At 38.9% G+C, this 16,491-nt stretch overlaps 1 protein-coding gene across 3 annotated transcripts in view; it reads right to left on the minus strand.

Moving 5' to 3' along the window:
• LOC118816660 (phospholipid-transporting ATPase ABCA1-like) overlaps nucleotides 1–16,491 on the minus strand; it is a 249,179-nt gene that overhangs the window by 226,097 nt on the left and 6,591 nt on the right. For 2 of the 3 annotated variants that reach the window (XM_036583169.1, XM_036583168.1), the window contains exon 2: nucleotides 11,340–11,454. The exons of the other annotated variant lie outside the window; for it this stretch is intronic. In XM_036583169.1, coding sequence (XP_036439062.1) covers nucleotides 11,340–11,405 — 66 coding nt within the window. In that variant the 5' untranslated portion in view covers nucleotides 11,406–11,454. The remainder of the gene's footprint in view (nucleotides 1–11,339; nucleotides 11,455–16,491) is intronic. 3 annotated transcript variants of the gene reach the window in all.

Genomic DNA, 16,491 nt, shown 5'->3' on the forward strand with positions numbered 1-16,491 from the left:
GACCATTGAAACATTAAAAAGTGGGGTAACAAAGTAAGCAGAGAAACAGATGGACTACAGTCTGTAATTGTAGAACTACAAAGTGCACCTATATAGTAAGTGGAGCTGATAAAATGTATATACAAGAAGCTGGTTTTAATGTTATGGCTGTGGTTGGTGTAACTAGTGAGGCTGGTTGTAAAATTAAACAAACAGACATTATATTGTATTATGAAATCTGAATTCATAAAGTCACATACTCAAAAAAAAGGGTTATGCGTGTCATTATAACTACTTAGGAGCAATTAAACAGGCTTATGCCACACGTTACAAGATGATACGTATACCATTTAACACAGTATATATTCATTTATAAAGCATTATGAATACAAGTGTTATCAACCTTTCTAAATACATGTTTAAAAAAAAAATTACTGTCATAATTTATCGATAAAAGATAATTTAATAAAACACTTTAAGAAAAACTCTAAACATTATGATCTCAATTTCTATCACAAGACTGGAATCTGTAATAAATTAATCAAATGGGTCTAATCAATTTTGGGCCATTTTTAAAAAGCTCATAAAACTTAAACGAACTGAACTGACTGAAATGAAATGAAAAAGAAAATGCTATCTTAAAATGCTTAGCTTAATAAAGTACATGTGTTAGTGCCATAATGGATCCAAAGGAAAAAATGCAATGTAAAACGTACAGCATGCCACTCCGATGAAATTACAGCAAATTGTAACAAAAAGCCATAATATTCTCATATTTTCATTAGCTAATGTTAGCTAACTTGGTAATGCTGGTCAGATGCCAGCTTTTTTCTAGCTAATGACTGGAGCTACCTAGCTAGATATCATTTTTTCTATTCTTTTGGTAAGGCAGGTCACATTAGTGCTTGCCCAGTGAATGTTGCAGTTGTCTGTATTAGGAGGAGTCTGGTGTCCTTCCATGGTTGAACCTATCACATCACAACAACCTGCAAAGGTTAACTAAGAATGCAGAGGGAGAGCACAGGCATGTCAAATCAAATAAGCTGAAATAAAATGAACTCCAAGAGAGACTCTAGAATGCCTAAAATGTGCTTAAAGTAGAACTCCCTTTGGTGTCATTATTGATCAAAATTATTGTTACAAAATGTAACAAAGGAAATGCAGTTTAAAGTGCCGGTAATGAACAACTCCATGTTATTGTAGCTTTAGCATTTACAACGAATGGGTCATATAGGTCAAATTCATTTTTTACCACATTTTTCTTTCAAATGTCACGGTAAAAAAAGCTCACTGAACTTAAATTAACTGACCCAACTGAACTGAAATGAACTCAATGAGGAATAAAGAGAGATTGTAAAGTGGATAAAGAGGAACAAAGAGACAAATATGAAATAAAATACTACAATTTTCTTAAAACAGAAGTCTTTTCGGTGGCATAACATACATTTAAACATGTTACGTTACTTATAGTACTACTAAAATGGCACGTGCTACTTTTAGTTCTATAAATATGGTGTTTATAGTACAGTGTCATGTTCATTTCCAGTACTATACACATATTCAATATTACTCATGGCAATGGCACTCACAGCACAATAAAATGTTATTATAGTGCTATAAAATGTTACGTCACTTATAATAGTGTTCATATGTTACATATGTTCATATGTGACTTTTTAATCATGCTACTAATAGCACTGCAAAAAAATGATGGTACCCATATTTACAGTGCTTTCAAATGTTGTTACAGTGCTATAAAAATGTTATGTCACATTTTATATGACTTTTTATACATTACTCATGGTGTTGTAAAAAAATGTTATCCATTATTTATAGTGCTTTAAAATGTCACGTCACTTACGGTAATATTAAAACGCTACATGTTATAGTACTATAAAAATGGCTAATGTTACCTTTAGTACTACAAAGGTTACGTTACTTAAAGTACTACATAAATGCTATGTTACTTATAGTACTATAAAAATGTCACCTCTTAATCTTATAGTGTGTATAGTATTATAAGAAATAAATACTTTTTGTCTACTATCTGAGGTTTGTAACTTAAAATTAATAGGTCAATTCAGTCAAATTGTTTTTTGGCACATTTTTCTTTAAATTGTCATGATAAAAGCTCACTGAACTCAAATGAACTGAACAGGCTGGAATGAAATGAAATGAAAGAGAGAGAAAGATTTCATAGCCTTTCCTTTATGTAGACACACATGTACTCTCCCTCTCTCTGACTCACACACACACTTCTCTCTGGTGAGGTGCCCTCTTTATCGGAGTGCAGGTCGCTCAGCTCTCAGCAGAAACACCTGCTGTTACAGTTGCCGTCTCTGGAGAGTAGCTCCCAGATTGAAAACCTCCTGTACTTTAATGCCACAATCAGTATGCTTTTATTATAAGCTCATATTTCAATAAAATAGGTGTACCGTGAATAAACCGTGAACAAAATTAATTCCTTGAAGGATGGAGCCATAATAAAATCTTTGCCTTTTGACCTGTTCAGAAATGCCATTAAATCCCCTACATTAGTCATTCAGTCAGCCTTTGCCAGCATCCGATTATCTAATTATCTAAAAAGCCCCCAAATGGATCAGAGACTATTGATAACAGGACATTTCAACAAAGTAAATTCTGCAAAGACACAAATGTCATACCAACTGTTGGTGGATATGATAGCAAAAAGCCTATGGGCTTGATAAAGGGCCTATGTTTGAGGCATTAGTGTAATGCTACAGTGCCCTCAAATATTGCGAAATACCTCTGTATTTAGAGGGGGTCCTTCCAGCGTGTTACTCTAGCATTACCTGGCTGCTAACTCTAAATAAACTCTAAATAAATAAAAACTAAATAATGGTGCTGATGCTAGCCTCAATGGCAACAAAATGTAGAGTTTAACAGTTCTTCTTTTGGAAATGCTCTTTTCTAGTTTGGTGATGCACTTTTCCACACATTAACTGAGATCTTACAAACCTCTTCTGTCTTGAAAAGAGCGATAATTCACTTGGCTCTTAGGAAATTGGGCAAGTTTTCAGATTTACAAATACGCTGTGGCATACTGTAAAATTTTTCAGAGGAACTCAGGTTATAGTTATAGTTGCTAGGCTTTAAAGGACCAAAAGGGTGAGCAGTTGAGTGGAGCTCCTAAACATTGACCCCTCCCTGAATTTGTATTTGAAATGTCTATTTTTCCCTAACGAAAAGGAACCCCCCAAAATTTAGATTTTGAGACATTCAAGCGGTCCAAAAGGTTAACTGGGGGGGTCACAGAACCCCAAGTACCCCATGTATTTTAGAAAGAACCTGTAAACAAATAATAAGAGTGAAATCTAACTGAAGTTTATTCCCATTTATTTTTATGTTTTAAAGTTCACCTGAGCACTTAGGAACACTTAAATGGTCAGCCATGACTTCCTGTTTCCTGAAAGACCAGAGAAGACAGTAATGATGTAGGACAAGAGGTTGTTCAGTTGCATCAGGAAACGACTATAAAAAAATGCTACAATTGAAAATGTCCATTTCCACTATAAGTGCAGTAATGAAGTTTAAAATAACTGGAGATGTTTAGACTCTGTAGTGCACAGGACGAATGTCTATGCTGGACTCGTGCGCAGTGAGATCACAACTGAGGGCCTGCAGACATTAGTGTCTGGGTCAGAACATCTCCCAAGCTCCAATCAGACACCACCAACATAACTAGTTGTTTGGTGGGTTTGTCAGAACAAGCCTCTACCGTCAAGGACCGACATACTCAAGTGCCTACAGTCTTCTAGCCAGTACTGGAACCTTCAGTGTCACTTTATGGTCAGATAAGACCAAAATAAAGGTTTTTGGCAACAAACAACAGAGGTGAGTTTAGCATAGACACAAAGACAGCCATTCAGAAAAGAACTCAACTACTACAAAGTCTCGGTCTTAACTCTGACTCGATGTGTTCAGGTCTCAGTCTTAACTCTGACTCGATGTGGTGAGGTGTTGATCTTAACTCCGACTTGATGCGGTGAGGTCTTGGCCTTGACCTGGGCTCGATGTGGTCAGGTCTTGGTCTTGGCTCATGCTCGATGTGGTCAAGTCTTGGTTCAACTCGGACTTAATCTGTGCAGGTCTCGGTCTTGACTCAAACTTAATGTAGTCAGGTCTCGGATGTGACTCGCACTTGATGTGTTCAGGTCTCGGTCTTGAATCAGACTCAATGTAGTCAGGTCTCGGATGTGACTCGGACTTGATGTGTTCAGATCTCGGTCCTGAATCACACTCAATGTAATCAGGTCTCGGATGTGACTCGCACTTGATGTGTTCAGGTCTTGGTCTTGTATCAGACTCAGTGTAGTCAGGTCTCGGATGTGACTCGGACTTGATGTGTTCAGGTCTTGGTTTTGACTCAGATTCGCCTCTAGCGGTCCTGACTACAACACTTACTGGTAGGCTGGTGCTTGATTTTATGCACTAAAGCTGATTCATTATTTGCACTCAAATCTCTGCTTGTTTCCATATTGTACCTAAGTTTCATGAATCAGATAGAGAGTAGTCTGCAGGTCATTAAACAGCAAGGCAAAGGTATGTTGAATTTGACTGTGGAGCTGTTCAGGATGTACCCTTCCATCCTTGAGACCATATACTCTGCACAATTTTAAGCTTTCCATGCTCTAAGACACCTGAGTTATCTCATCAGGCAATTATTAAGCTCTTAATCATCTGAGGCATGTATGAAAGATTAGAGAAAACACAAAGAAATGCCAGCCCTTAAGACTGAGATTGAGGGCTGCTGTACTATACTTCATCTCACAGTCAGTCAATTCACGTGTTATTATTAGTCTTGCAACCCATCTCCATCTCTATCGCTCCCTCTGTAACATCCCCCTCCTCTGAACGGATTATTGCACTGTTCTAACATCATGTGTAGTAAGAGCTGATAAACTGAATTCAAGTCTGCTGTAATACTGCAAAGAGCCTAAGGGGACCACCAGACTCACCGTTTCAAACCAATAAAAAAATTTGTTAAATGAGTCAAGGGCCACAAATTATTCACACAGTTTTTGAGAGGTTTGACCAGTGATTTCAAACATGTTTTTGAAATGTTAGCTTGGTGATTTGGGGAATGTTGGTCTCTCTTCATTCAACTGTAATAATATTCTACATTGTTCAATGTTCGCTTAGCATTTTAAGTGAGAATAAACTAAACTAATAATGCAGAGCACATGAACTGGCAGGCTGGTAATCTACATTCAGTGTTAAAGCCTTGAGTCTGAAAACAATGGTGTTCTAGAGAAAAAGAGCCCGAGCTAACTTTATAGACAGTAATCACATTTAAATCACAAAAATCACAACTGCAAATCATTCAGCCCTACATACACCCCGTTTGGAAATCTTTTCAGATCTTTTCAGCAAGTCAGTTGTCTGAATCTGGAATACGTCTGAAAGGGAAACTTCAAATACATTCTTGATCTTTAAAGAAGTTTTACTTCTCTTGTAGAAAATAGGCCTGATAACTAAAATTAAAAACAAATTTTAAAAAACAATACATGGAAACTGATAGAACTTAAATCTATTAAAGCTACACACTTAAAAAAATAGTTCTTTAATAAAGTTAATGGTTATGTTTAAAACCATGAGTTCTACATAGAATCACTTGCATGCTTAAATGGTTCTTTGCATGGTGAAATGGTTCTTCAGATAGATGAAGAATATGTTGTATATGGTTCTATACAGAACCATTTGAAAACTGTTTTATATAGCAAAAAGCGTTCCTCTATTTTAACAAGCTTGGCACTGTAACAATAGAATAACCCTTGTTGGTGCTATATAGAATATAGAATATTTAAAAGGTTCTAAATAGAACCATATGCAACACATTCTGCACCAATGTGAAGGACACTTTTGATGGTATATATAACCATTTTTAAAAAGGTTCTAAATAGAACCATATACAACATATTCACCATCAATGTGAAGAACCATTTCACCATGCAAAGTATAATAATAAAGCTGTTTGGCATGATTACATGATGCATTAAGTGCATTTTCATTCATTGTTGCATGAATTTGAGACGCTTGCAACTGTTGCAGCTGAGTTTGAAATGAGTTGCAGGATGCTTTACATTATTCAACGCAAATAAAATTCAGTGTTATGCAAGTTGCAAACATCTAAAGACTAGTCAAGTGCTTTAAACAATGAAACCAGAAAATGAGGTTTTCATTTTCAACCATTACAACCATTTTCAAAAAGGTTCTATATAGAACCATCTACAGCACATTCTCCATCAATCTGAAGAACCCGTTTATGATGCAAATAACCCTTTAATCATGCAAAGGGTTCTTTGGGTGTTTTTGGTTCTATATAGAACCATTTTCTTTATTAAAGAACTCTTGAAGAACCATCTTTAGGTGTGCATGATGGCCTACAATTCCCATGAAACGGCTTACACTTCCCCAAGAGTACTGCACAACAGTTTTATGCACTGGACATTCTGTTCTCTGATATACTTTTCATTTGCTATGATGGTCTACTTTCTCCACACTACAGTCTGGCCTAGAATGTCTTAGAAGTTTTCTTATGGCTTACTATTCACAACAAATCCCATGAAAGCCTACATGTGATGAACAATTCCCTACAGAGGCAGCGAGCAGTAGCTATTGTGAGTGGTCAAACTGAGAAAAACAGCCTCCAGGTTCTGTTGCTGTCCAACCAGATAAGTTGTAGGTATATAGAAGATACTGATTTCAACTGCTGTAGCACTTATACACCTTCAACAGATTTTGCTGGAAAGACAGATCTTTGGAACTGTTCTTCTGTTTCTTTTCTGTAGGGCAGAATACTGGAAAATACAATACTTTCATACAGCAGACATTTCTCTGGTGACAGGTTCTTGTACAGTTATTTAACCTGATCACATATGTTCCACATAGTACAGGTGGAATAAAGTCAATCTGCACATCAAATATATATATATGAATAAGGTGAGTTAAAAGTCAGAAGCCACCTCAATGTCTATAAGACACTTAATGCTAGTTTGATCTCATTACTACCATTATGTATTACTGAAGTTGGTTGCATTTTCCCCTTCTCCTAGACATATTAAATGATGTTGAGGTCTGGGATCTGCGGTGGTCAGTCTTTTGTTCTGAGAACACCAGAAGCTTCTTTGTTTATTTGCAATTTATTTTATTATGTTGGTTTTTCTTCAGTTCATACTATTGTTGTCATATTCTTCTTCTTTTTCTTCTTCTTCTCCTCCTCCTTATTTCTCTGTTATTGTCCTCTCACTTTTCAAAATACCAACTCCGGCATGTTTGGATGTGCTTGTTTACAGCTTTTTGATTAGACATGCGGTTAACAGGTTGCAAACATTACCCCAGGAAAAAAGTGGAATGGTTGTGCCAAAGTTTGTATACCATATGTCACCATGCAACCACCTAGCAATATTCTATCAACTCCCTATTACAGCACAGCAACCATATAGAAGCACACTAGCAATCTCCAGAGATACTATAGCAACCACTTAGCAAAACCTTGGCAACTAGCTGAAATACCATAGCAACCACCCAGAAACTTCTAGCAACCACAAAGGATACCAAAACTACCACAATGTCCTAACACCCACCTCCAAAATTACAGCAACTAACATCCTTGGTACCACCTAGAATAACATATGAACCGCTTCATAACCGCTTTAGCAACCAGCTAGGATATAGCAACCACCAAGCAACTCTTTCGCAACAACCTGAAACAACTTCTTAGCCACATACTAGTAACCACCTGAAACATTTTAGCAAGCACCTAGTAACACCCCAGAAACCACCTGGGATACATTAGCAACCACCTAGTAACACCCTAGTAATAACAGGGAATTGCTTGAGCTGCCCAATTACTGCATTTTCTTCAGGAAATGCACTTTTCTAGTTTAACTGACCGTCTATATGCAACAACAAGTATCATCCTGACATAGACATGGAGACAAGATATTCACCTAACAGCTTAGTCAGTGATCACACATACAGACACCACACTCACACACCTCACCTGACGACTGCTGCCAACACCAGTAAGCTTTAACGGCGCAACCTGCTGCGGCCTACTGTACATCATTAGGCTAACATTAGCCAGGCGAGAGACAGAGACAGGTGAGCAGCTAATACAAGATGGCTAACACACAGACAGAGAGAGAGAGAGAGAGCGGAGTAATGACAGAGCTCCAGGGAATCTGCTCTGCTAAACACGCTAAAGTGCTAATCGGCTTTAATATGGCCTCAAACCCGAATCATTAAAGATACATGCGTCCAAATGGTGCCTCTGGCAAATGCACTTTACAACACAGCTCTGAGAGCAATGGGGAAAAGAGCGAGGCTGAACTTTCACCAGAGAACGCACAGTCTGTGCGCTGTCCTTCTCTTACTCGGCTCGCTCTGAAGAGCACATTAAGAACACAAACAAGCCCTGCTCCCTGCAGAGGCCCAGCTTTTAGACCTGTCCTGAACAAGCAGGGAATCTCCAGAGTTCACATTCAGACCTTCTGTTCTCATCACACATAAAACTCAATGACACAGAGAAACAAATACAAACAAGGCTGTATAAACCCTTTGGGTCCACCAACCCACTCACCCGCATGTCAAATTCAATGTTTCTGAATGTGGTTCTGATACAGTGTAGAAATAGGGTTCAAACATTTCCTGAATCGGAGTCGCTCTTTCCATTCCATCTCATCACGAGATCGTACTTGACCCACATCCAGAGTTATGAGGCTGTGAAGAGGGCTTGAGATACACGTCATCTGCCTCTCAGCGTGTGACCAACAGACACTCAGGAAATCACTAAGGACGTTGTTGGAAACAATTCCTTCTTCATTCAGTCGACTTTGATGACACATGTAAAATTGCATGCAAAGGGCTTACAGACACTGAAGTTGCTGCAGCAGTTTTGGAAAGTAGTGATGAAGATAACGGAGTACTGTGAAACATGATATGGCTATCATGTTATATGCAAAAAGAGATATGCAAAAATCAAGAAAATGCCCTCAGACCCAAAAGGGTTAACCAAATGGGCTTTAATGGGCCTGTATCCTACATACTTGTTGTATCTGTTTGTTTTTCCTCCACTTGTGACCTTTTCCCAACCTCTCTTCATCCCTTAGAACACGTGTCAGAATCCAGTCCTTGCGGGCCAAAGCACTGCAGACTTCAGCACACTGACTTAAACACACCTGATTCAGCTCATCAGTTCATTAGCAAAGCCTTGATGAACTGTATTCAGAGCGTTAGATGAGGGTAAACGCTAATCTCTGCAGCACTTTGGCCTGGAAGGTCACCAGTTTGACATGCCTGTCTTAGAATTCGATTAAAACTGGTTTTGTTGCTGTGCCCTTAATACCGATACAGAGTGAAAAGTGATTGTTGAAAAGCGAAGTGGTGTCATTCAAACTTGGAAATAAACAACAAAGTTTTAGAAAACTTTAACACAAAGGAAAGTTATGACTCTTATAATAAAGAAGAATTCTTCAACAAATCAAACAGAAGCAAATTTCACCACCGTGTTGAGGCCGTCGTACAAAAGGTCTGATTTTTTTTTCTTTTCTTCCTCTGAAGCTCGTGTTCAGATGACTCTCAGGTGGATTACATCTACTGATCAGAGGCTTTTGCACAAACTTAAGGAGTTGCAGCTTGAGCACACTAAAAGGAGATACACCACCAAATACTAGGAAATTCTGAAATTCTACTCTTTACACAAAGTGCTATGCTGATATCATTTGTAATGAAACCTTTAATGAACGCATTTTCACTAGTGGTCTCGTACTTTTGGACCCCAAAAGTACTGGCTGACAGAATGGGTGAAGCTAAACTCCTGTGCATGTGTTGGTTATTGTGATGTGGAACAGGCTGTTTCTTTATAGACACAATAAGCAGGTGTTAAGAGCCTCTGATCCACCGAGAAGCTCCGTAAGTGAGTAGAATTTATTTACTTTATTTTATTTATAGACAATTTTATAGAAGCACTTTATCCCATATATGGTTTTTTTTTGTTTTATTTTCTTTACCCTAGCATTTATTCAACTTTCATCCCCCTAAATTATTGACATATTAATATTTTTTTCATTCTTGTGCACAAACTCTTCCAGTATCCCCCTCACAAGTTTAGAAGAGGCCCTGGTCCTCCACTGTAGTGTGCTGTTTCTGAACATGTATTTTTACATGCTGTGAAGCTGAAGAAACAGCAGGACCAGTATGTTTGGTAGCAGCTGTGAGAAGAGCATGAACAAGTTGCATGCAGTGTAAAGAAGGATGTGCTGAGGTTCAACAGTGCATGCTGATAGACTGAATGAAGCGAAAGAGTGTTAATTCAAGGCTAATTTAAGCTCATTTGATTGAACTTTAACACTGTAGGAGTTTGTTCAACATGATTATGCTGAAGAGCACTGAGGAGTCTTAAAGGGGCTGTTTGTGAAGGTGATACTATTCCTCCTCCTCCGGAGACAGGAGACATCTGTTCTCTCTCTCTCTCTCTCTCTCTCTCATACACTTTTTCTTTCTTTCTCTCTCTCTCTCTGATACTTTCTTTCGTTCTTTCTGTCTCTCTCTCTCATACGCTTTCTTTATCTGTTTCTGTCATCCTGTTTCTTTGTCTCTGTCATCCTCTCCCTCTGACTCTTTTTTCTTTCCTTCTTTCTTTCCCTTTCTCTCTGTTTCTCTATTTGTCTCTACCTATCTCCTCTTTCTCTATTCTTTTTCTTTCTTTCTCTTACTCTTTTTGCTATCTTTCTTGTCATCTCTGTCACTCTCTTTCTGTCTCTCTGTGTCTTTCTTTCAGTCATTCTCTTTCTTTCTGTCTTTAGCTTTTTTCTTTCATTCTTTCCCCTTCTTCACTCTCTCTCCTATTTTCTCACCATCTCTCTTTTTCTTTGACTCACTCTCATTTTCTTTCTTTCTTTCCCTCCCTCTTAACCATCTAACTCTCTCCTTTTACTGATTCTTTCTTCCTCCCCTCTCTATTAGTGTCTCTTTCTTTGCATCTCTCTCTTCTCTTAATTCCCTCTCCTATTGCTCTCTTTCTTTTTTTTCTAATTCACTTTCTCCTCCTCTCTAATTGTCTTTTTTTCTCTCATTCTCCTTCATTCCTGCTTTCCTGCTTGTTTTTTTCCGTTCCTCTCACTTTCTTCCATTCTTTCTGTCTCTCTGTGTGTCTCTCTCTGTGCTTTCTCTCTGTTTCTCTCTCTCTCTCTCTCTCTCAGCAGGTGTTTCAGATCAGAGAAGCTACCTCACTCGTTATAAGGCTCCTCAGCTCTCAGTGCTGCTGCTGCTGCTGCTGTTGTTTTGGGGGCTGTGACTGGTGTTTGGTGATTGGACATGTGTACATGCGCGTGTACCTTCTGTCTCCTGCGCAGAGTGAAGTTCTTCCACAGCAGAAGCCTGAGCTGCGTCAGAAGACCCATTATGTACCGCACTGGGGCGTCACTATGGCAACAGCAATTCGCTTTATGCCTGCGGAGTGAGAGAAGGATGGAGCGGTAAAGGAGAGAGGAGTGGAGGGTCAGCATACTGGGCAACCATACAGACATCGGCCAGTGCGGTCAACCGATTCAACCATGCATCATCCCTGACCCCTTAACTCATCTCACTCACTACAGCGCTAATTAACAACATATGCTCCAATCCTAAAGCTGTAATTATTTTATCCAATAATTACCTAAACCATGGTAATATTATAAGCTAAACACAAGAAGATTTTTAAGATTTTCTTTATTCAATATTTTTAGACCGTTTTAAAGGTCAGAAGCTCTTGAGTTTAAATTATATAATGTTACAATTTATTTATAGTCATTTCTTGAGAAGTTGAGATTTGATCTTTTGGATATGAACTTCATTCTTGATGATACACAGCTTATTTCTGTTTCTACACAATCTAACCAATCTTCATTTTCACAGTTTCCTACTTTTTAGCTGAAATCTGTAAAGTTGTAGTGTGGCAGCATCACATTAGAATCATTTTATACATGTATTATGAACAACACTGGTTTTATACGACTGAAAACAGTGATTCCAAGCTTTTGAATGATAGTGTACACAAAACTGTTAAAGGTATATGTCTGCTTTTAAGGCAGAACCATTAAATGAGTGAGTGTGAAGAACCTTTTTAAAGTTTTAACTTTGGAATAACATAAAGGTTCTAGCTAGAACCATTAAATTGATACAGATGCTTTAAACCTTCTTTGTGCTCAAAAATCATTTTTTTAGGGAGCCATTCAAAAAAGCTTGAATGCAACCTTTTTTTTTTTTTTTAAAGAGTGTGCCCACAAATATCAGTCAAATTTTAAATGTTGCTTTAAAATTTATTTGATTGGACATCACAATTATTTTATTGCTTTTATTGATAATTATAATTATCGACTATCGTTCTGTTAAACACAGCAAGGTGACCGTCTCACCTGGTGCATTTAGAGACTTTATGTTTGTTCTTCTTTATCTAAATTGCCCCCCAAAGTAGCTGTGTGTTTGTGTATGCCCAAATTGGTCACAGTAAAATGGATCAGCATGAGGAATTGTAGTTTTCTGTGCACTACCATAATACCTATCACTGCACAAAAGCAACTCCACGTTGTCTGTATTGTTGGATGTTGGACATTCGGTGCCAATTCATCCATCCATCCATCCATCATCTAAACCACTTATCCTTCTGGGTCACGGTGGGGTGCTGGAGCCGGTGCCAATTCAAACTGCCAATTTTATTACATCAGCTAACAAATACCCAGTTTGGTTGGCGAAGAGGTAGGACCATCCTACCCACTCAGAGACAGCACGGCCAGTTATGCTCCCTTGGACTTTTGTTCACGGATGTCTAGGGCATGTGGTTTCCCGACTACTTTGCCAACTCAGGGGCCAAGGCATCACGCAGTTAACCCCTTAAAATCTCAGGCTTATTACATACTAAGGCTTATTATTCAGTAACTACAGGGACTTCAGTGGCTGAGATATTCTTAGGTTACAGAAGTGTGTAATCAAACTTTGGGCCTGCTGGTGGGCCCTGGCCATTTGAGGGGTTAACCTTCTTTACATACTTTCACAAAGAAGCATTTTTAAGTATTCATACTCCTCTCTGCTGAAACACACACAGCACAACAGTTCATTTTACACCATAAATGCTCTACAGCTACTAAAACACAGCCGAAACATCTCAAAATAAATAAGAGACTTGGCCTCCAACTGCCCCAGCGTCAGCACACTTCACTGTACATGCAGAGTCACATCATTCCCTGCCAGCTTAATTTGTTTGTTCACTGGTGCAGCAGCATGCACTCGCCTTATATCATCTGGTATCAGCTATATCAGGTATAAGATGTTGGTATTAATACTCAATACCAGTATCTCTGTTGATGCATCCCTATCCCTTTTTCACGATCCAGTCAAATCCTGAAGAATTCAATCATGTCCCACCCACTATTGTCGCCTGTTTCACTCAGAATTATGTCACATTAAGAAGAAAAATGTGCTCTGATTTCCAATTCACATCAAGGCAAACAAGTTATTTATTTTTTTAAACTTTTTTTCACAGTGTATAATGAAAGACAATAAAGACAATAAAGCTTGGCTCAATTTGACCAGATAAATGGTATTATCAATAAAACCATGATGGTTTTCAAAAAGAATGCAACTCTGAAAGCTATGCTGAGCATTTCTTGCACAGGTTCTGGATGCTTTTGCAATACTCTAATGAATAATGCTTGATTAACAAAGTACAGTGTCTAATGGAGGTTCAATTGCCAATCGAGGCACCATAAGCATCAGTAAAATGGTCCTATGTATCTGGCTGTATTGGCATTTGGCTCTGTTTACTCTCCATTTGTAACAGTGGCTGTAATCAGACGGTAGGTCTTTGATTGGATTGTTCCAGAGTCAGACACTTGTGTCATTTACCTCATGTCATCGCTATACGCTCACTAATGACACTGCCCGGCTAATCCTCCTCTACACACCTAGACAGAGTGTGCGCCTCAGTGAGAGACAATGCGAGTGAGAGTGTGTGAAGTGCACGGCTAAGGGCCGAATCATTCTTGCTGCAGGCAAAACTGCTCAGTAATGGCAGGTTTTTCATTTGATATGCTCCCATATCCTGCGTGTGTTTGCATTATTTACAGCTCCAGCACCCAAGCACGCTCAGGTGAACACTCGGCCAGGTGTATGGAGACTGTACAGCAGTAATCTGCTCTCAGCAAGGCTCTAAATCTGCTCTACCTTCTGAAAAGTATAGCACAGTTCAGGTAATAACATCATTATTAGCAGCAGAGCTCAGAAACTGAATAAGAAATCACTCAGTTCTCTGAGTTGAACTAAAATTTTAACGCTTCCTTTTTAGGTTGCTGGTGTGTATAGTGTATATAGGCTACTCTATACAGAGCACTGTGCAAAATGTAGGAGGCCACTCTTCATTTATTGCTTTCATTTTCCTTGCTCTTAGTTTCTTCAATTCTGCAGGGATATTTGTCAACTCCTCCAAAGCTCGGTCTTGGTTGTGTTTTCTGCTTTTCACAATCCAAAAGTAACAATCTTTTTTTAACACTGCATTTTCGAAAACTCCTGTTTTTTTCACTCATTCCACCCATGACGTTCCCCCTCAAGTGGATTATCTCACATTTATCTCCTCACAAATATCTCCTGAAAAATGGACAACTGGAAATATACTGGCAATAGAAACAATAAAGGCCACTGAAGTCTACGGTTTACTCACCTTTTTTTGAAACGTAGCGTTCAAATGAAGCTTCTATTAATTTATCGTATCATTACACCTACAATTAATAAGTCACACCTGGCCGTTCATTAGGTAGGAGCTTAATTAGCTGTTGTTGGTTGCTATTGGTTCCAGCTCATTTGGAATGGGGCAATGTCCCACAACTGAGCATGTGCTGTCAACTGGGAATAATCTAGTCTTACCATTCTAAACACTAGAATAGCATGCCAAAGTGAAAACACGCCAGCATCCGTCACTAGGCCACCGGATTCTCTCCGTGCTTCGGGCTCACAAATATGAAATTATAATTCTCATCCTGTCCTGAGGCGCTCAAATAAACTTCAATGAGAATTTACTGCCGTTAGCCTAGCAACCACTGGAAACCTAATTTGTCCTCAATTAGATGACAAAATCATGGAGAAAAGAAAATAGCAATTAACAGCAAATTAGCCAAGGCTTTTTTTTTTTTCTTTAACATTCACCAACTTTACAAAAGTGGGCAGCTCTTTGCTTGTTTATTCCAGCAAAAAAAAAAAAAGAAAAAAAGAAAAATAACATTGGTTTCACATTCATTAAAATGTGCTCAAGTCATCTGCTGTTATATTTTTATTATCTGATGTTTTATCATCCACCCTTACATGCTGCTACGCTGTGTTTCATATCCAGACAGACCTTCTATTAATACCCTTAAACCACAGATAAGGACTTGAGGCAGTAACTCAGATCTGAGCTCTTGAGTTTGCACATTGACTGACATGCTACTCACTTGGACTTAAATTACTCAGTTTGAGACTTATGACTCATGAAATGATGAGAATAAAAAGGAACACGTCCAAAACTGATCAAATGACCTTATTGTGGTAAATAAGTGCAGGAGCATCAGGTTCAATGTTGATTAAACGATGAGCATTTCGATCCAGAAAACCTTTCAGTTACATGGACAAAACAAAGCGCTACATGCTGTAATGCTGTGTTTAAACTTGAAACTGTTGACTGGGCAGCAAGTGTACCAAGTAACCAGCCTAAACTAAGGACCCCAGAGACTAGAGACACGACTCAGACACACACCCTACAGATATGATTCACACCCCAGATATTTGAGTCTCGAGTCAGAATCACATCCCAGAATCTCAATTCAAACCTCAGAGACTCAAGACTCAACTTAGACTCGCACCCCAGAAACTCCTGAGTCGAGTCTGATTCACATTCTAGACTCACGACTCACACTAGGACTCAAACTCAGACCTGGTGACTCAACGCAGACTCACACCTCAGAGACTTAAGACTTGACTTGAAAAACTCATGACATGACTTGTACCTTAAAGACTTGAGACTCAACTCAGACCCCAGAGACTCAAGACCTAAACTGGACACTAGAGATTCAAGACTTGACTCGGACGCCAGACAGTTGAATCAAGACTTTCACACCAAAGGTTTGACTCAGATTCAAATGCCAGGCACTGGAGTATCAACTTGGACCTGGACTCCAGAGACTTGGGACACCATTCAGACCCCGAAGACTCGAGACTCAACTTAGGCCCCAGAGACTCCAGACTTGATTCTGACTTACAACCCTGATGCTCAAGACTCAATCCAAACACCAGACACTTGGGTCTAGACTTTCACACCAGAGACCTGACTCCGACTTGGACGCCATACGCTCGAGACTCGACTTGAACCAGAACTCTAGAGCCCTGAGACTCGACTTGGACCCCAAAGACTCAAGAAATGACTCAGATTTGCACCCTTGGGACTTAAGACTTGACTCATCTTGCATGATTCAACCTCGTTGAAGA

The sequence above is a fragment of the Colossoma macropomum genome, unplaced genomic scaffold, assembly GCF_904425465.1.
Source record: "Colossoma macropomum unplaced genomic scaffold, Colossoma_macropomum, whole genome shotgun sequence".
In the NCBI taxonomy this organism is placed as follows: Eukaryota; Metazoa; Chordata; class Actinopteri; order Characiformes; family Serrasalmidae; genus Colossoma; species Colossoma macropomum.